Source organism: Bufo gargarizans, chromosome 1 (genome assembly GCF_014858855.1).
Source record: "Bufo gargarizans isolate SCDJY-AF-19 chromosome 1, ASM1485885v1, whole genome shotgun sequence".
In the NCBI taxonomy this organism is placed as follows: domain Eukaryota; kingdom Metazoa; phylum Chordata; class Amphibia; order Anura; family Bufonidae; genus Bufo; species Bufo gargarizans.
In genome coordinates, this window is record NC_058080.1 from 580,377,642 (window position 1) to 580,399,085 (window position 21,444).

The 21,444-nt window shown below is 45.0% G+C and overlaps 1 protein-coding gene across 1 annotated transcript in view; it reads right to left on the reverse strand.

Moving 5' to 3' along the window:
* Window positions 1-346: 346 nt before the first annotated feature.
* Window positions 347-21,444, reverse strand: part of NAA25 (N-alpha-acetyltransferase 25, NatB auxiliary subunit) — a 78,241-nt gene continuing 57,143 nt past the window's right edge. Inside the window, exons 20-24 of the mRNA XM_044275795.1 lie at window positions 8,841-8,906; window positions 8,666-8,763; window positions 7,299-7,406; window positions 4,534-4,680; window positions 347-1,760 (exon numbers count right to left, since the gene is read on the reverse strand). Of these exons, the coding sequence (XP_044131730.1) occupies window positions 1,638-1,760; window positions 4,534-4,680; window positions 7,299-7,406; window positions 8,666-8,763; window positions 8,841-8,906 (542 nt within the window). The 3' untranslated portion in view covers window positions 347-1,637. The remainder of the gene's footprint in view (window positions 1,761-4,533; window positions 4,681-7,298; window positions 7,407-8,665; window positions 8,764-8,840; window positions 8,907-21,444) is intronic.

The following is a 21,444-nucleotide window of genomic DNA, read 5'->3' on the forward strand; positions in this document are numbered from 1 at the left end:
GAAAAGAACTTGCATCAGTAAATGAGGAGAGAGAAGCTTTTGCATATTGCGCTCTCTTCTCACTGCAGAGACGGGCTCAATTGAAGTCCCAGTTGAGTGCACGCACTATGCCAGTGCTTCTCTCTTCTCGTGATCCCTGGGGGTCTCAACTCTCCACCGATCAAACTTTTCATGTCTGTCACATATCAAAAGTTTGCTGAAAACGCAGTGAGCCTTGAAAAAGAAAATATGCATTTTTCAAAAAAAAAAATTTAACTTCTAATTCCACTTTAATGTATTTTGAAGATCGGGCTTTTCCAATAAATTGCCAAACCCGTAAAAGCACAAAGCGAGTCATAGACACTGCTTATTACATAGGGATTTATTTTAAAAATACTCTCATCAACCACCTAGCGTCACTAACAAAATGTGTTTGTAATATGACAATGTCCCGATTGTCAGGCTCTCTGAACCCTTACATACAGCTTGTGAAAACAGTCAGGTAAAAGATTTGTAACTCACCCAGCAACCCAAATTGAAAAAAGTATTCCTGTCATGCTGGTTAATTCATCTGCATGTAGGGCTGACTTTAGCATTTTATTACATACATGTTCACCTGTATGCATATGTGTATGTACATAATTATATACTATACAAATATACATACGCACATATAGAATTTATATAAATACACACCAGCGCTCGGATGGTGACAGGGTTGCATAAATAAGCATACAAAATGTAATATCTTTAGCAAAATGAAGCTAGCCACTTCAGATCCTGAAGAATGGTGAAAATGTCTTCTGCCGTAGAAAGCAAAGGTACACAGGTTTATTTTGAAGCACCTGGATGCTTGGTAAATGCTCTCAAGCTGCAGCGCTGGATGCTTGTTTAGTTGACAGCTCGATCAAACTGGAACCAACTTCAAGCTGGTAATAGTTTAAGCATAACCACCTAGGTGTAGTATTGTAATGGGGCAGGAGTGGCATCCAATCTTTAAAATGGCTACTAAGATGTCCTAGAGTACCAAGTATGTGGCATGGAGGGTAGTCACCGTATGTCTCAGTCCCATAGTTGGCATTTTCAGCTCAGCTGCTAAGTATATCATCTTTTCAATGGTCTGGTCATTGACTTAGAAACTAAAAATCTAAATGTTTAAGCTCTTGAGACACATCATGTCATATAATTTAAAACATCTACTAGGAAGGGAAGAAGGGGCCATTGCAAAACATACAGTTCATGTTTAGGGTAAGAAAGACGTGGCGTAAAAGATAAATAGAAGGAAGAAAGACTCCATAAAGCATCCAAAAACAATATATATATATATATATATATATATAAATAAAATGTATCTACTGAAAGGGATAACAATTTGATATTGAGCCAATTACTATTGCTGCATGGACAGTTTCCAAAGTTGCATGAAGGGCAAAAGGGTGTGAAAAAGTTCATGAACATGTAGAAAAAGTGGTCAAGTGCAGGGCGTGGCTCCTGCTGTATGTACAATAATTTAAATCAGTTGTATAAATTTAATTCAAGACTTAAAAAAAAAAAAATCTGATTGTTGAAGTCCTTCATGCATGTTCTTGGGAAGTTCTGGATAACGATGACTGCCAGAAGCTCAACGCATCTAAAGCCATACAGTTCTTATTCACATTCTAGAGTTTCAGTTTCTTAATTGTTTCGAGTCTCTTCCGCAGCAGATCGCCAATCTCTTGCAATGAGTGCACGTAGCTGTTCTGAACTTTGTCCGATGCCAGCTTTGTAAACTTCTTTTCTTCCTATAAAAAAAAAACAAAAAATATAAAAATAAAATATTACATTTTCGAACAAAGGAAATCCACAAGCAGCTTAGAAACCCTGCAAGTGCAGGCATGTATACCACCACGGCACAGAGGTCTCTCAGACTTTACAGAGGTGTCATACCTTCGCAGTACACAAATGAATAGTTGATAACGTCAACATGTTTGGTACAGAAATTTTAGAGGCTGTCCATCAAAGAAACATTTTTGGCAAAGGTGACACCACACCGCACCAGCTCCAATGTTTACCAAGCTGCCACTTGTCATCCTGGTCCCATCTTGAAACACAGGAACTGCCAGCTCATCCAGTTACTGGCTGCAACCAAACATTTTTCCTCCCACTGGACTACCCCTTTAAATTACTATACAGCAATAAGCTACATGTTACAATAAGTGCCGGCCAGTTCCACTCCATCCTGCTTTCACGCCAGAGGTGTACATTTGGGCAGTTAATGCTCCTTATCTAGTAGATTACAGACATCTGAAGGGTATGTATGATGGACAACCCCGATGCCTGCTCTCATGCTAGCTGAACAGTGCATCATGTGGTTCTACATCTCTGTTCAGGGTTGGCTCTTGAGAAGGCCACTGTATAGTGGTCATCAGATATCTCCTGTTCAGGACTGCAGCAAACCTTGGCATCCCTGCCCTAACAACAGTGATGGCCAGCTTCGCAGTGTTCGCCAGCGAACACATGCGATCTGCCATCTTAACTAACAAGTCCGGCGATGCACAGGTAAGCCCTTACCTGTGCCGCGAGCCGGTCTGAAATGAAATGCGGGCTCTGGCAGCAGGCAGTTCGGAGAACAGCCTCCGGGGGCCATTCTCAGAACTGCCTGCTCCCGGAGACCGCATTTCATTTCAGACCGGCTCACGCACAGGTAAGGGCTTACCTGTGCATCGCCGTACTGGTCAGTTAAGATGGCAGATCGCATGTGTTCGCTGGCAAACTGGCCATCACTGCCTAACAATAGACAAGGCAAAGGCGGCTACAAGTGGGCATTCAGTCTAAAATAACCAAGAATGACTGCAGGACTGACATACTTCTGTATATCTGTGTGTATATATATATATATATATATATATATATATATATATATATATATATATATATATATATATATATATATATATATATATATATATATATATACACACACCATTCAATTTAAATGCTTCAGCCAACGTGATACAAAAAGCAGAATGTATGCTTGCCATAAACTATTAACCTTTGAGGTAAAAGCAGGACATTCCTAGAGGACTATACATGTAGTCATATGACTAAATATCCATTAAATTACTCAGATTATAGCAGAGATAGCAAGGAGAAAACAAGCAACTTTCACAGATTACGCACTTAAGGGATCATTTTTCAGAAAATGGCTAATCCTTCAAATTGCACTAAACCTTAAAGATAACTCCTAAACAATCTGACTTCTAGGATTATACGTAAACCATGACAGGCCCAAGAGAACTAATGATATCTTCAAATGTCAGGGCTTTCTATTGGGCGTTCTGTAATCTTTTGACAGCAAGAGTAAGGCTGGTTTCACACAGGAGAGTATCAAACTCCGGACTCGCAGCACAGCACGGGTCCTGAACTTCCAGCACTGCCGGGGTCGCATAGTATTATATTGATTTATGATGCTATATAAAACACGGTTCCGCAAAAACAAAAAGGAACAAAAGAAAATATGTTTGTGTGCATGAGCCCTAACCCTTACAGTTCTGAAATGTATTGAATAACAGTGACAGCATTATGTTAGTGTTATCCAATACATTCCAGAACTGTAAGGGTTACATAGCATCATAAATCAATATAACGGTAGGCGACCCAGCAGTGCTGGAAGTTCAGCACGGAAGCTGCGTTGAGAGTCTGGAGCGTGACACTCCCTCGTGTGAAACCAGCCTAACACAGCATTTGCAGTCCAGGGTTCATGCACACTCCGCATATTTTGTGGACTGTACACAAACCCATTCATGTCTATGGGCCTGCAATTTTTTTTTTTTTAAACGGACAGCACATGAATGCCATCTGTGTGTTCATTCCGCATATTATAGATCAGGGATGCTCAACCTGCGGCCCTCCAACTGTAGTAAAACTACGACTCCCACCATGAACTGCTGTAAGGCGATAGCTGTAGGCTGTCCGAGCATGCTGGGAGTTGTAGTTTTGCAACAGCTGGAGGGCCGCAGGTTGAGCATCCTTGTTTTAGATCATATCACACTCTTGTCTGTATTTAAGACAAGTAAATTCTAGTGATGGGAGTTAGAAATACGCAGAGTGCACATGGAAGGTGTCCATATTTTGCAGATCTGTGGTTTGCTAACTGCAATATGAACACAGTTGTGTGCATGAGGTCTTAATGACAGAAACCTCTACACATCCGACACTTTGCTCATAGCTTCTTTTATAAATGGAAGCCACAATGCTAGTGTGAACAGAGCCTAAAACCACTGACAGTTACTGTATGTTGCATTGATAGCCTTTATATATTAATATTATCATACCGCAAAAAGAATAGTATGAAATTCCCCGGTAGGACTTATTCACTAGTAACATCAGTCTATGCTGCATAGTCTATTTTATGCAGTAAGTCAGCAAAGGCCGTTGCTAAAATGGGCAAACCCTATAGTGAGAGGGGTTTTTCAAATTTTGTAGTGGAGGAAGCAGCTCAGCCCCATGAACACTGCTTTGTTTGGTACCAACTCTTGGCCCCACACATTATATAAAAATATATAGATAACCCACCTCTGTAAAATTGACATTATTCAGGGAGAGATCTTCGATTTTCAGTGCTACCATTGAGGTCTCTAACTCCCTTATATAGTCTGTCACATTTGTTAGCAAAGTTTGCAGCCCAGTAACGTAGTCCTGAAAGCCAGTGAATACTGGAGGCTGTAAAGACAAGAAATGATAATGAGGTTGCAGAAGATAAAGCGATTCCAACATGACTTAATAAAGAGCATTTATAAAGATATCAATACAGATCTGCTTCAGAGGGAGCTATTACAGCTGCCGAAAAGCTTTCTGACTGGAAATTCAGGGCACCAAGCCACAGTGTGCACTGTCAATTACATAAACTAATCTCTGTTTATTGGCTTGTGGGTATCACGTTGTTGAGCAAGGAGGTACCATACATATGGTACCTGGTTTAGAATGGTGGTGGCACCCCATTAAGCACATTTCAAGGTGCATCTTACAGATGCACTTTATTAAAGGGGTTGTCTGGGCTTTTTCTATTGATGACCTAGACCTATGTTCCACAGACATACATAAGCAGACAGGAAGAGAGAAGGGAGACGGCACGTGCTCACTGCGTGCGCCGTCTCCTCATACAGCTGAACAGTGGGAGTACCGGGTGTTAGGTCATCAATATGAGATTGGTGGGGGTCTATCCTGAGGATTAGCCATCAACCGAAAAAGCCCGGACAACCCCTTTAACCGCCTCCGGACCGCCTAACGCAGATGGGCGGTCCGGAGGCGGCGGCCCTGCGCAGAGTCACGCATATATGCGTCATCTCGCGAGGGCCGGGATTTCCTGTGAACGCGCACACACAGGCGCGCACGCTCACAGGAACGGAAGGTAAGCGAGTGGATCTCTGGGGATCTGATTTTTTTAACCCCTAACAGGTATATTAGACGCTGTTTTGATAACAGCGTCTAATATACCTGCTACCTGGTCCTCTGGTGGTCCCTTTTGTTAGGATCGACCACCAGAGGACACAGGTAGGTCAGTAAAGTCGCACCAAACACCACATTACACTACACCCCCCCCCCCCCCGGTCACTTATTAACCCCTTATTAACCCCTGATCACCCATGATCACCCCATATAAACTCCCTGATCACCCCCCTGTCATTGATCACCCCCCTGTCATTGATCACCCCCCTGTCATTGATCACCCCCCTGTCATTGATCACCCCCTGTCATTGATCACCCCCCTGTCATTGATCACCCCCCTGTCATTGATCACCCCCCTGTCATTGATCACCCCCCTGTCATTGATCACCCCCCTGTCATTGATCACCCCCCTGTCATTGATCACCCCCTGTCATTGATCACCCCCCTGTCATTGATCACCCCCCTGTCAGGCTCCGTTCAGACGTCCGTATGATTTTTACGGATCCACGGATACATGGCCTGCGAAATCAGAAAGGTGCACTTTGGAATATGTGCCCCTTTGCCCACCTTGGCTGCAAAAAAGTGTCACACATCTGGTATCGCCGTACTCAGGAGAAGCTGGGGAATGTGTTTTGGGGTGTCATTTTACATATACCCATGCTGGGTGAGAAAAATATCTTGGTCAAATGCCAACTTTGTATAAAAAAAATTGGAAAAGTTGTCTTTTGCCAAGATATTTATCTCACCCAGCATGGGTATATGTAAAATGACACCCCAAAACACATTCCCCAACTTCTCCCGAGTACGGCGATACCAGATGTGTGACACTTTTTTGCAGCCATGGTGGGCAAAGGGGCACATATTCCAAAGTGCACCTTTCGGATTTCGCAGGCCATTTTTTACACATTTTGATTGCAAAGTACTTCTCACACATTTGGGCCCCTAAATTGCCAGGGCAGTATAACTACCCCACAAGTGACCCCATTTTGGAAAGAAGACACCCCAAGGTATTCCGTGAGGGGCATGGCGAGTTCTTAGAATTTTTTTATTTTTTGTCGCAAGTTAGTGGAATATGAGACTTTGTAAGAAAAATTTTTTTTTTTAAATAAAATCATTTTCCGCTAACTTGTGACAAAAAATAAAAAGTTCTATGAACTCACTATGCCCATCAGCGAATACCTTAGGGTGTCTACTTTCCGAAATGGGGTCATTTGTGGGGTTTTTCTACTGTCTGGGCATTGTAGAACCTCAGGAATCATGACAGGTGCTCAGAAAGTCAGAGCTACTTCAAAAAGCGGAAATTCACATTTTTGTACCATAGTTTGTAAACGCTATAACTTTTACCCAAACCATTTTTTTTTTTTTTTGCCCAAACATTTTTTTTTATCAAAGACATGTAGAACAATAAATTTAGCGAAAAATTTATATATGGATGTTGGTTTTTTTGCAAAATTTTACAGCTGAAAGTGAAAAATGTCATTTTTTTGCAAAAAAATCGTTAAATTTCGATTAATAACAAAAAAAGTAAAAATGTCAGCAGCAATAAAATACCACCAAATGAAAGCTCTATTAGTGAGAAGAAAAGGAGGTAAAATTCATTTGGGTGGTAAGTTGCATGACCGAGCGATAAACGGTGAAAGTAGTGTAGTACAGAAGTGTAAAAAGTGGCCTGGTCATTAAGGGGGTTTTAGCTAGCGGGGCTGAAGTGGTTAAACAATGAGAAAGGCAGGACAGTGGCTCCAAAATAATAAATTCTAAAAATAAATTTTATTTTTTTACATTACTAGGGTAAAGAGTACAAACTCTTATTTTGCCTGAAACTGAAAAGATCTATTCATGAATGTCTGCACAGTAATCACCAGCAAGGTCGTCAGGAAGAACTGCACACTTACGGTGGCACAGCTGTCCTTTTTCTTCTTTTTCTTTTTTTGAAGATTTGATTTGAATGGCCTGAGGACACCAGCAAAATATCCGGATACCCAGAGAACGATTGAAATAGCCTGATCGTAGAGAAAGAAAAACAAGACCTTTAGGTTCAATGGCATCTGTAGATCAAGAAGGCCAAAGATAAAGCCAGTCAAAACCCAGTCATCTGTCTTCAATTAGCCTAATGCTGAAGCTGTTGCTTTAATAGACTAACTGATAAATTGGGTAAACAGTACATTATTTTATACCTGTTGGTTATTACTTTTCTTAGTCTGTCTGGAAGAGAAAAAGGTCTGCCTTTTATGTCCTAAGAACACACGAGCTATTGGAAGAAATGTAATGTTCTACCTAAAGTATAGAGAATTGTGTCTATATGCTAACAGGTAGTGCTCGACAACCCTTAGGCCCCATACACACAAGTGTACTGTTGGGTGAACCCATCTTGGCAGGTTCAGCTAAGTCTAATGTGTGGTGGGAACTCCCAAATCTCTCCTGACAGATTATGTCGGATGAGAGTTGCATTGGGCCAAGTGAATATTTTTTGTTCTTCTGGGAACTACCATAAGCCTCCATCAGAAGAGTCTGGCAGTGGCTTTTAATCCACTGAACACATATACACGTTCAGCCGAGCTGTACATGTATGTGCATGAGGAAGCTGGGAAGAAGGCTGTAGAGATTGTAGACTAGTGACACCTATGGCAAGTGCTAAAAGTAACTTCAAAAAACGACTCAAACAGGATACCCTATGGGCAGAGCAGAGGTTTACTTCCTGTTAGTTCTCCTACAAATGAGTACTCCTAAAAATGCCTGTAAAGGTGCATTTACAAGCACCAACTTTACGGACAATTATTGGGAAGGGACTCGTGTCCCGATAACTACCGACTCATCAGTGGAGGTAAGGGCTGCATTTACGTATGGCAATCACCTTCACTGTATAGGGACAAGTCATGGCCACTGCGATCTCTCATCCTCATACAGAGTCATTGTTTCTGGGCAGCAGCTCCTGTTTACTCAGCACAATCGACTGCCCAGAAATGATTTAATGTGCTGCATAAACAATTTTCCTGATGAAGGAGCATTTGTTTGTTCATCGGGTGATCGGCAGCACCGTTACACGCGCTGATTATCGGAAACAGGCGTTAGGTTCAGATAATAATCTAGTGTAAATTCCGCAAAAAAAATAATTAAAAATTCTGATTAAGTTCTGCTGAGATCCAATCCTTACGTTGTGTGTGTTCTGTCCTCTTTTTCATGACCTGGATCACCACCACAGCAGAAGTTAAATAATGTCATACTATTGCATAAATCAGAAATTGTAAATTTATAGACGAACCTCAACAAAGAAGACCAAGTTCTCGACAATATGTGGGGAGACCTTACAGTGACCATCTTGAATGCTTAGTAGTTCTCCTTTACATTGGTGGAAAAGATCTAAAAAAGTACAATGAAATATTCAGTATTCAGACAATGCAATTCCCAGCAACAATACTGAAAGTACTTGTAAATACCTTGCAAATGGCCTAGAGAAGATTTCAATCTGTTCCCAATTTTTCCTTGGACTTCACAACTATCATCTGTAAATGAAAAAATAGTCTTCAGTGGACCACTGGAAAAAGCCCACATTAACATGTAACTATCTTTTTCCCTTCACAACCACAGTCATACACGGAACACAAGCTTCACTTTCTCATCTTCCACTCCCATGCTGGGGCTACATGGAGATTCAGCTGCGCCATGTCACAGGGCAAAGGATCACGGTGTAGCGCTGCCTGCATCACAGTTAAAGAGGACCTTTCACTAGTTTAAAAACTAACTATATCAGTGAGCAGAGCGGCGCCCAGGGGTCCCCCTGCACTTACTAGTATGTCTGGGCGCCGCTCCGTTCGCCCGGTATAGGCTCCGGTGTCTGCAGCTCCCTCTGTTGTACTGGGCGGAGTTTTTGTATTAGGCGTGTCCTTACTGCAGCGCTGGCCAATCGCAGCGCACAGCTCATAGCCTGGGAGTCCGTAATACAAAAACTCCGCCCAGTACAACAGAGGGAGCTGCAGACACCAGAGCCTAAACCGGGCGAGCGGAGCGTCGCCCAGACATACTAGCAAGTGCAGGGGGACCCCTGGGCGCCACTCTGCTCACTGATATAGTTAGTTTTTAGTTTTTAAACTAGTGAAAGGTCCTCTTTAAAGGGATGGGTGCAGTTTCCTGAAGACAGGTTATCAATAGGAGATCAGTTGGGGTCTGACTCCAAGCACCGCTGCCAATTTGCTTGAACAGGTCATCGGGCTTGTGCGAGTGCTGCGTCCTCCTCAGTGTTTACCCGCATACCACCCTGATTGTAGCAGCAGTACAATTACAGCTTCCTCTCCAATTCAAGTGAATGGGATGACCAGCTGTCATTACACTGCACCGCCACTACAATTTAGAAGGCTGCACAAGGCGGTGGTGGCCTCTTAAAACAGATGATCGGTAGGCGTGCTGGGAGTTGGATTGAGACTAGGTCATCAGTATCATAACACTCTACCAACCCCTTTGTGAATGGCATCATGTTCCAACCAGCAAGCTGCCACGCCAGTAGGTTTGGATTTCTTGCAACTGATCTAGTTGCAGCAATTTGCTGGTCGCATTCACCTTCATTAGTCACAATGCAGGTAGAGCTATACTACAACAGCTGGCCACTTGATGTGTGTCGTGGCCAAAGCAGTCGTGTAGCCCTAGCCTTAATTAGTTAAAAGGCTGTAGAAAAGAAATAATGTTGAACTTTTTTTTTTTAAGAAAATTCCCTGCGGGGTGGCCATACTGGAGAGACACCCTTCTTTCCCGTACTGTCTGTACAGTCTGCAGCTGAAATAAGAATCAATTGAAAGATAGAGGTAATGGATTCCAGTGTGTATTCACACCATCAGATTTCTTGATGCAGTTTTTGCATCCAAAACCAGGAATGGATCACAGGTATAAAGGAAATACTGAAACTTCTCTTTTAGAAACGACTCTTGGCTTTGGATTCAAAAATTCTCTAAAAAAAACAAGTGAGCTACAGAAAACATGAATCATCCACCTAATGTGACTGCTCTAGTGATCAGTGTGGAAATTGGAATATTTAAAGAATTTATGTGGATTTAAAGAGGTTTTCTGAGATGTTTACACTGATGACTTATCATTTGGATAGGTCATTAGTATCTGATTTTGACATCACATGGCCTCGGCTAAGCTGCGTAGGCGGCTGCGGTGCTACTGCGAGTGCTGGTGCCTTCTCAAACAGCTGATGCACGGGGGTCTGGGGTATCTCGAAAATCCCCTTAATGTTTTACGATTATACAGTGGATATAAAAAGTCTACACACCCCTGTTAAAATGCCAGGTTTCTGTGCTGTAAAAAAAAAAAAAAAAAAAAAAACAAAGAAATAATTTCAGAACTTTTTCCATCTTTTATGTGTGGTAAACTGTACCACTCAATTGAAAAACAAACTGAAATCTTTTAGGTGGAGGGAAGAAAACAAAAAAAACTAAAATAATGTGGTTGCATAAGTGTGCACACTGTCTGCACTTATAACTGGGGATGTAGCTGTGTTTAGAATTAAGCAATCACATTCAAAATCATGTTAAATAGGAGTCAGCATACACCGGCCATCATTTAAAGTGCTTCTGATTAACCCCAAATAAAGTTCAGCTGCTCTACTTGGTCTTTCCTGAAATTTTCTTAGGCTACTTTCACACTTGCGGCAGGACGAATCCGACAGGCTGTTCACCATGTCGGATCCGTCCTTCGGCTATTTCGCCATGCCGCCGGACCGCCGCAGCACGGCGAAAGGCCGCCGGACAAAAATTACTGCATGTCAGGCTTTTTAGTCTGGCGGCTTTCGCCGTGCTGCGCCGGAGCTCCGTCCCCATTATAGACAATGGGGACGGAGCGGCGGTCCGGCGAAATAGCCGCAGGACGGATCCGACATGGAAAACAGCATGTCGGATCCGTCCTGCCGCAAGTGTGAAAGTAGCTTTAGTCGCATCCCATAGCAAAAGCCATGGTCCACAGAGAGCTTCCAAAGCATCAGAGGGATCTCATTGTTAAAAAGGTATCAGTCAGGAGAAGGATACAAAATAATTTCCAAGGCATTAGATATACCATGGAACACAGTGAAGACGGTCATCATCAAGTGGCGAAAATATGGCACAACAGTGACATTACCAAGAACTGGACGTCCCTCCAAAATTGATGAAAAGACAAGAAAACTGGTCTGGGAGGCTACCAAGAGCGCTACAGCAACATTAAAGGAGCTGCAGGAATATCTGGCAAGTACTGGCTGTGTGGTACTTGTGACAACAATCTCCCGTATTCTTCATATGTCTGGGCTATGGGGTAGAGTGGCAAGATGAAAGATGAAAAGAAAAACATCCAAGCCAGGCTACATTTTGCAAAAACACATCTGAAGTCTCCCAAAAGAATGTGGGAAAAGGTGTTATGGTCTGATAAAACCAAGGTTGAACTTTTTGGCCATAATTCCAAAAGATATGTTTGGCGCAAAAACAACATTGCACATCACCAAAAGAATACCATACCTACAGTGAAGCATGGTGGTGGCAGCATCATGCCAAGGGGCTGTTTTTATTCAGCTGGAACTGGGGCTTAGTTAAGCTAGAGGGAATTATGTACAGTTCCAAATTCCAGTCAATATTGGCACAAAACCTTCAGGCTTCTGCTAGAAATCTGAACATGAAGAGGAACTTCATCTTTCAGCATGACAACGACCCAAAGCATACATCCAAATCAACAAAGGAATGGCTTCACCAGAAGAGGATTAAAGTTTTGGAATGGCCCAGCCAGAGCCCAGACCTGAATCCGATTGAAAATCTGTGGGGTGATCTGAAGAGGGCTGTGCACAGGAGATGCCCTCGCAATCTGACAGATTTGGAGTGTTTTTGCAAAGAGTCAAAAAGACAGAATAAAATCAAAAGGTGCTTCAACAAAGTATTAGTTTAAGTATAGTTAGGGTGTGCACACTTATGCAATCTTCCTTCTACCTAAAAGATTTCAGTTTGTTTTTCAATTGAGTGGTACAGTTTATAGGTCACATTAAAAAGGTGGAAAAATGTCACAGAAACCTGACATTTTAACAGGGGTGTGTATACTTTTTATATCCACTGTATATTCCCTTTAACACCTTAAGGACCTTGGACGAGTATACTCGTCCTGGAGCAACGGTACTTAGCGCAGCAGGACGAGTATACTCGTCCTGGCATTAAACGGTCACCATGTCTGCAGACATGGTGACAGCGCTGAGTGCCGGCTGTTACACACAGCCAGGCACCCAGGGTCAATGCCGAAGGGGGTCCTGTGACCCCCCCGTATCGGCGATCGCTGCAAACCGCAGGTCAGTTCAGACCTGCGGTTTGCAGCGCTTTCTGTAGTTTCTGATCCCTGCGGTCCCTGACTGCAGCGATCAGAAACTTAAAAATGGCCAGTGTCAAATTTTTTTAAACCCCCCCCCCCCCCCTGCACCCCTGAATGCTTTTATGTCGACGGGGTGCAGGGGGGCGGTTTGTGGGCAGTTGCGGCAGGCGGGATCGCGATCCCCCGCCCGCCTCCCGCTGAATATTTATTGGTGGTCAGTGGTATACCAGAGTGTCAGCACATTGCTGACACACTGGTATAAACGGCTGACATCGCTGCGATGTCAGCCGTTTCACCCTATCCATACCGCGGTCCGTAAGGACCGCGGTATGGAAAGGGTTAAGTCAGGGAGCTCCCTCCCTCTGCCATCGGGGGGCTGCTGTGCCTTTGCAGCCCCCAGATGGATGGGGGACAGAGGGAGGGAGCTCCCCTCCTTCCCCGTCTGCTCAGTTGTGGCAGACGGGGAAGGTTCCCATGGCAACAGGACGCCTTCTAAGGCGTCCTGCTGTCCATGGTGCTGAACAGATCTATGCTAAAAGCATACATCTGTTCAGTGTAAGTAAAATACAGTACAATATATATTGTATTGTACTGTACTGTATTATACAGACATCAGACCCACTGGATCTTCAAGAACCAAGTTGGTCTGGGTCCAAAAAATGTAAAAAAAAAAAAAAAAAAGGGGGAGAAAAGATAATAAAAACGAGATTTTTGTGAACTCACCTGTAAAATCTCTTTCTCGCGTAGTTCATTGGGGGACACAGACCGTGGGTATAGCTGCTTGCTGCCACTAGGAGGCGACACTAGGCTAAGAAGTGATAACTCCTCCCCCGCAGGCTATACCCCCTCCAGCCTGGAGAGAGCATATCAGTTTGTGCCCAAGCAATAGGAGTAGGAGAAAAAAATCAATAAGGAAAATACAGTACACAACCCACAACTGACAAACATCAGTCGGAATGCACAAGAACTGAGGACCATACTGGCCCACCAACCGCCAATATGTGCGGCAAACAGAACACTGGGTGGGAGCTGTGTCCCCCAATGAACTACGCGAGAAAGAGATTTTACAGGTGAGTTCACAAAAATCTCGTTTTCTCGCTAGTATCATTGGGGGACACAGACCGTGGGACGTCCTAAAGCAGTCCACGGGGAGGGAAAAAAAAATCACACGCCCCTGGAGAAAAAACGCCCTCGAGGATGCGGCATCCGCTGCCGCCTGCAAGATCTTGCTGCCTGGAGCAGCAACAGATGATGGCTAGAAAAGACCCCCGAAAAACTCGGTGAACTTGCCGGAAGACCAAGACGCTGCCCTCTAGAAGCGATGTCTGGAGTAGATGAACCCGAAAAATGACGACCGCTGGACGGCCAGGCCATCACTCCGCTAGGAAGCAACCGACAGGCAGACATCCCGGGAAAAAAAGCATCCCGTTGGAAGACGCCAGCTATGACAAGGACCTCCAAGAAAATCAGGCAGAAAACCCATACAGCGGAACGCGCCAGATATGGACCAGCAAATCTCTGAGGCCAAAATAGATGGCTGATGGAGAGCCTGCCCTTAAAATACGAGGGAGAAAGAAGAGAAAAACCATGTCCGAGAAGACCCGAAAAGCGGTGACCTTCCACCAGAAAGAAAATTCTGGCGGAGCACTGCCTGATGCAAATGACAAAGGGACGTACAAAAAGAAGAAGAAGTCCAAGAGGGGGGGCTTGTTTGTTCCTGAAACGCCCCCAGCGATCTACCGATCGTCGGGGCGAAGCCGGTTGTAGACCACAACTGTGGGAGCGGAACCAAAATCCAGGTTCGCAGGATCCTCCTCTGGTTAAAAGAAACCGGTAATGGGGGGAAAAAAAAAAAAAAAAAAAAAAAAAAAAAACCATAATTGACATATATTGACTTCCGGGCAGAGACCCAGATAAGAGAATACTCTCCGTGGAAAAAAATAGATCCCGGATTCCATAGCTATACAACCCATTGCCACCGGTCGAGGAGACCGAAGGGAAAAGGCGGTCAGCAGACCAGCTAGAGGAAGGACAGGAAAGAAAAATAGGGGTGTTCCGTTCAAGGACGAAATCCCTACCATTGGTGACAAGGTGTGACAGTCACCCGCTCAGCCTGGCTTGGGGGGACCGTAGTCCACCCCCGGAAGGAGCAGTGAAAGGAATGACCACCATCGCTTGATGTGACACAGAAGTAACCATAACTGAAGGAAGGAATCACTGTAGTGGTAGACGAGTGCCACAGGGACTAAGTAAACATATCTGACGGACAGTATCACCGTAGTGGTAGACGAGTGCCACAGGGACTAAGCTACCCAGTCGAGCGCGCCCAAGTAAGGTGCTGATAGCTATGGCACTGACGCCAATGCAAAACCCGAGTTGACGACACAAGAACAATAGTCGTCAGAGCAACGGACAGTTAACAGTAATGAAAACCATTGAGAGGTCAGGGCAAAGCCCATTGCCATCAGGGACTGGCACTGTACAGATCTCTTGGTAATGAAATACACCCTTGAGGAGGAGCCCATACAAAGGAAGCTGCCAGAGTAACGCAAAGGCCACACTCCAGCTGAGGAGGATGCCACACCGTACAGGATACCAATCCCAGAGTCGGAAGAAAACGCCGTCTGACGAAGGAACTGTGCAATAGGAATGTTCAGTAGGAACCCTAGCACGTAGTGGAGATGCAAATACCCTTTGTACAGTAATAGCTACCGCCTGCTCCTCCCAGCGTAAAACTGAGGGAGAGGCCTAAGGACACCCAGAAGTAGCATGGAACCACGCTAACTCAGTCAACCAGAGCCATTCTGAGGCATTCCATCTAAAAAGGGGGCAAAACCAGAGCAACCGCCGAAGCAGTGTCAGGGTAGAACCCCTATCTGAGGGGGCTGACCCACTGCCATGAGTTCGATCTCCGGCCCTTGTGAGAACTACCCTTGCTTTTTTTTTTTTTTTTTTTTTTGTCAGAAGTGGGATCTGAACCCACGCCTCCATTTGGAGACCCGAACACCCATACACGGAAGAGATTAACTCTTGAGTCTGGCACATTAGACCACTCGGCCATCCTGACTTAGAGAACACGCTGTAGTAGTCAATGCAGAATGCCAGCAAAACACCCTCACCTAATGAGGAAGAGTGGTGGCCCAGAATACAGAGTCAGTGCAACCTTGGGTTCGCTGGGTCGAAATCCCAACATTTGTATAATGGCGTGCACCCACACGCTGTAGAGGACCAAGTTCTGACCGACCTGAACGGTGGAGGCCCATAGGGATGGGAATCCAGGGCACCGGAAGAGCTGCTGAGCGACTCCCTTAAGAGAACAAGGAACGACCTATCTGCGCCAACCCCCAGTACCAGAAGAGACGGGAGGATACAGTATGGGAGCAGTCCCAGTATCCATATACCTCTAGATGAAGAGTACCAGGCACCAATGGCAACGACTGTTGCCGCGGCCCACCCGTGAAGGAAGCCACGGCATCTAGTGCGGAGGCTTAGTTGAATTAAAGCATGCATAGATGCTCAGTGATTTCCCGTTAGATGTAGAAGGGGGTAATGCCACGACTGTTGAATAGTATTCAGTGGTAGCGCAACCCTCCGTCAAGGAAGGAAGGTAGGGAGATAAACAGAACCACATCCAACGGTAGTGTAATAACCCCCTCCCAGGAGGGGGTAACGCGTACTGTAAGCACTACCCTCAATGGAAGTGCAAACACTCCACCTATGAAGGGGAGAAAAATATATAGGGAGTACTGAATCCTGAGGTTAGCGCCAGTACCTAACCTATGGCAGGGGGTAATGCACCCAGTAGGAATTGACCCCTATGGCAGAGAATAACACCCCTATCGAAGAGGATAATGCATACGAATAGTCCCGTTCCCGGTGGGTAGAGAATTCCTCCACCTAAGCAAGGTGGTAATACTTACAGCAAACATTGCCACCCGCGATAAAGCCATAACGCCTCCTATAAGAGAGGCTAATGCATAACGCCAGTACTGTACCCAGTGGAACAGCAATCCATCAACAACCCGAAAGGGGAGACGCAAATGGCTGGCACTGACCAGTGCAAGTGCCGTCAGTCCACCTGTGGAAGGAGGGAATACAAAGGGTAAGATCTGTATCCAGTAGCAAAGCAAATGCCGCCTAAGGAAGGGGCAATGCAGACAATCAGTACTGCCGGTAGCATGGATGCAGTCTAGAAGGTTCATATCAGAGTCCGCAGAACTGTTCCCTGTTCCCTCAGAACCAACCCCTGTCAGAAGGGAGGGTTCTGAATATCACCCTAATGAGGAAGGATGGAGGTGCGGAGGAGACCGAGGAGGAATGTCCTGCTCGTGCGCAGCTCTACCTCTTAGCATCCAGCCATGGCAGTTGCAGGCTGTGACGGCGGTGATATAACCATCAAAACACCCAGGAGGAGAAATCGGCATCCCTACCTGACCGCTCACAGGATTGTGTGGGCGGTACTCAATCGACCCACAATCCAGGAGGGTGGATTGGGAACTGCCAGAGGTCCTCCATTGGATTGCGCATGTGGATTAACAACCAAATGACCCAAGAGGGTGGATTGGGAATCCAGCAGCTGTGCTCCCCTGGCTTGTGCAGGTGGAGCATTATCAACCAAACGGCCCCGTAGGGCGGATTGGGAATCCTGCATCTGTGTTCCCCCGGATCCGTGCAGGTGGAGCATTATCAACCAAACGGCCCCGTAGGGCGGATTGGGAATCCTTCAGATGTGCTCCCCCGGATCCGCGCAGGTGGAGAATTATCAACCAACGGCCTCAGCGGGCGGATTGGGAATCCTCAGATGTGCTCCCCTGGATTTGTGCAGGTGGAGCATTAATCAACCAAACGACCCCGTAGGGCGGATTGGGAATCCTTCAGATGCGCTCCCCTGTATTTTTGCAGGTGGAGTATTATCAACCAAACGGCCCCAGCGGGCGGATTGGGAATCCTCCAGATGTGCTCCCCTGTATGTGTGCAGGTGGAGCAATATCAACCAAACAGCCCAGCGGGCGGATTGGGAATCCTGCAGATGTGCTCCCCTGCATTTGTGCAGGTGGAGCATTATCAACCAAACGCCCTCAGCGGGCGGATTGGGAATCCTTCAGATGTGCTCCCCTGTATTTGTGGAGGTGGAGCATTATCAACCAAACGGCCCGTATGGCGGATTGGGAATCCCTCAGATGTGCTCCCCTGGATTTCACCTGTGGTGGCCTATACACCAGACGACCCAGAAGGTGGTCTGGGAATTCTTCATGTGTGCATTCTCAACTAAACAGCCCCGGAGGGCGGATTGGGAAACTGTGAGCAATCCTGCCCTGTCCAGATAGGACATGGGCCCAGCCCCATACCCCACCACCAGGGTGGACATGCCGGCAGGAAAGGGTTAGGGTTAACTTCCTAATCTAAGGTAATTGGCATGCAGAAAGGGGACACTCAGATAATGCAGTGCCGGCTGCAAACAAACGACTTGCCACAAAGGGTTAACCCAGCTCAGATGACCATATGCGGAGCTCAGCGGGGCACCTGGAGGAGGAGCGACAGCTAGTCGGGGAGAATCCGCGCCAAAAGGACGAACCCGCCCCCTCCATAACTGGAATGAAAGTTGCGGCCTAGTAGGCCGCAAAAGCCGGGACATAAAGTTCGGCGCACAGCCGAGCGGGCGGTACTGCCGGCCGGTTACCACAGCGGGGCCTGAAGAGCAACCGCCGATGTCTGCCCACTGATTTGGAGGGGGAGTGTCCACTCTCGCTGCGGGAACCCATCCTGTGCCGCTAAAACAACTGCACGGGCTGAGTCCCGGTAGGCCCGAAGAGGAGCCGGGGGCTAGATTTTTGGCGGCGCCCTGCAAGTGCCCTGGCTGAACATCGGCCGCGGGAGCTCACCCCGCAGGCCGTACCTGGACCAGAATCTGAGGAGAACACAGAAGCCCAAACCTACATTGGGCCTGAGGTAATGTGGGGGCCTCACCATGAATGGCCCACCTGAGGAAAAAAGGTCCTCCATCTTATGATGAGGTGACCGGGGGGGGGAGGGGAAGGGCCGAGGTACTTACCCAATACGGACTACTCACCCCATCTTCATCCTCTTCTCTTCACCCTTTCTCAGAGTACCAGCAGGGTCACCTCTTCAGCCGCTGGCACACGAAGTGGCAGGAGACTGGAATGGCGGAGGGTCTCGCCGGATTCAGGTGACCCCCTTGGCTGGCGGGAAGCAGGGGAGCTGGGCTGCCCTGGTCCACTTTCGTTTCTTGGGGAGGGCGAGCGGTGAGGGATTCCGACACCGGCCTTGCTCCCGGGGTAGACAGAGTGGCTAGGCGACTCTGTTTCCCCAACCTAAAAGAGGAAAAAGATAAAATAATAAAAGTAAGCCGCCCTGCAAAAGCAGGGAGGTCTGCCTCCTACGACACTAAGCTAAAAACTGATATGCTCTCTCCAGGCTGGAGGGGGTATAGCCTGCGGGGGAGGAGTTATCACTTCTTAGCCTAGTGTCGCCTCCTAGTGGCAGCAAGCAGCTATACCCACGGTCTGTGTCCCCCAATGATACTAGCGAGAAAACACATTTATCACTGAATAAAAATTTAAAAAAGAAAATACACTACACATATTAGGTATCGCCGCGTCCGTAACGACCTGATCTGTAAAACGGTCATGTTACTTTCCCCGCACGGAGAACGCCATAAAAATAAAAAAATAAAAACTATCAGGAAATTGAAATTTTGCCCACCTTACTTCCCAGAAAAGGTAATAAAAGTGATCAAAAGAGTCGCATGTACGCCGAAATAGTACCAGTCACCTAATCCCGCAAAAAATTAGCCCCTACATGAGACAACGGCCCAAAAAATAAAAATAAAAACTGTGGGGACACTATAACATGATTATAACATGATTTTTTTTTTGTTTCAAAAATATTATTGTGTAAAACTTACATAAATAAAAAAAAGTATACATATTAGGCATTGCCGCGTCCGTATCGACCAGCTCTATAATAATACCACATGAGCTAACCCCTCAGATGAATACCGTAAAAAATAAAGAATAAAAACTGTGCTAAATAAAAAAAATTGTCACAAAAAGCGTAATAGCAAGCGATCAAAAAGTCATATGCTCCCCCAAAATAGCGCCAATCAAGCCGTCATCTCATCCCGCAAAAATCATACCCTACCCAAGATAATCGCCCAAAAACTGAAAAAAACTATTGCTCTCAGACTATGGAGACACTAAAACATATTTTTTTTGTTTTAAAATGAAATCATTGTGTAAAACTTACATAAATAAAAAAAATTGTATAGATATTAGGTATCGCCACGTCCGTGACAACCTGCTCTATAAAAATACCACATGATCTAACCTGTCAGATGAATGTTGTAAATAACAAAAAAAACGGTGCCAAAAAAGCTTTTTCTTATTACCTTGCCTCACAAAAAGTGTAATATAGAGCAACCAAAAATCACATGTACCCTAAACTAGTACCAACAAAACTTCCACCCTATCCCGTAGTTTCTAAAATGGGGTCACTTTTTTTGAGTTTCTACTCTAGGGGTGCATCAGGGGGGCTTCAAATGGGAAATGGTGTCCAAAAGAAACTGTCTAGCAAAATCTGCCTTTCAAAAACCGTATGGCATTCCTTTCCTTCTGCGCCCTGCTGTGTGCCCGTACAGTGGTTTATGACCACATATGGGGTGTTTCTGTAAACTACAGAATCAGAGCCATAAATATTGAGTCTTGTTTGGCTGTTAACCCTTGCTTTGTAACTAGAAAAAAATTATTAAAATGGAAAATCTGCCAAAAAAAAAAGGGACATTTTGAAATTGTATCTGTATTTTCCATTAATTCTTGTGGAACACCTAAAGGGTTAACGTTTGTAAAATCAGTTTTGAAGGGGTGTAGTTTACCTTGAGGGGTGTAGTTTCTAGAATGGTGTCATTTTTGGGTGGTTTCTATTATATAAGCCTCACAAAGTGACTTCAGACCTGAACTGGTCCCTAAAAATTGGGTTTTTGAAAAGTTCAGAACAATTTCAAGATTTGCTTCCAAACTTCTAAGCCTTGTAAGATCCCCAAAATATAAAATATCATAACCAAAATGATGCAAACATGAAGTAGACATATGGGGAATGTAAAGTAATAAATATGTTTGGAGGTATTACTATGTATTATAGAAGTAGAGAAATTGAAACTTTGAAATTTGCTATTTTTTAAAACTTTTTGGTAAATTTGGTATTTTTTTTATAAATAAAAATGTATTTATTTTTACTTCATTTTACCAGTGTCATGAAGTACAATATGTGCCGAAAAAACAATCTCAGAATGGCCTGGACAAGTTAAAGCGTTTTAAAGTTATCACCACATAAAGTGACACTGGTCAGATTTGCAAAAAATGGCCTGGTCCTTAAGGTGAAAATGAGCCGGGTCCTTAAGGTGTTAAACTATGCACGTCATGCAAACATCACCTGATCTTTGAGATATGAGTAACTTGAGTTTTGAGTGAAGATTTTACCAAGGGAGAAAAAAATACAAATAAAATCATGAAAAGTATGCAAGTAATGCCAGAATGAACCTGGAGAGCATTAACTTGAAGTAGCTTTTGAGAGGAATAGGAGGGAGACCATACACATTGCAAAGCAAACAAACTGGTGGACACTATATGGACGCAGGCTTGTTTTCTATAATAAAGATTGACATGCGACTGTAAAACCAGAACACACCCCAGGTGGATGTTATATTAAAGGGAT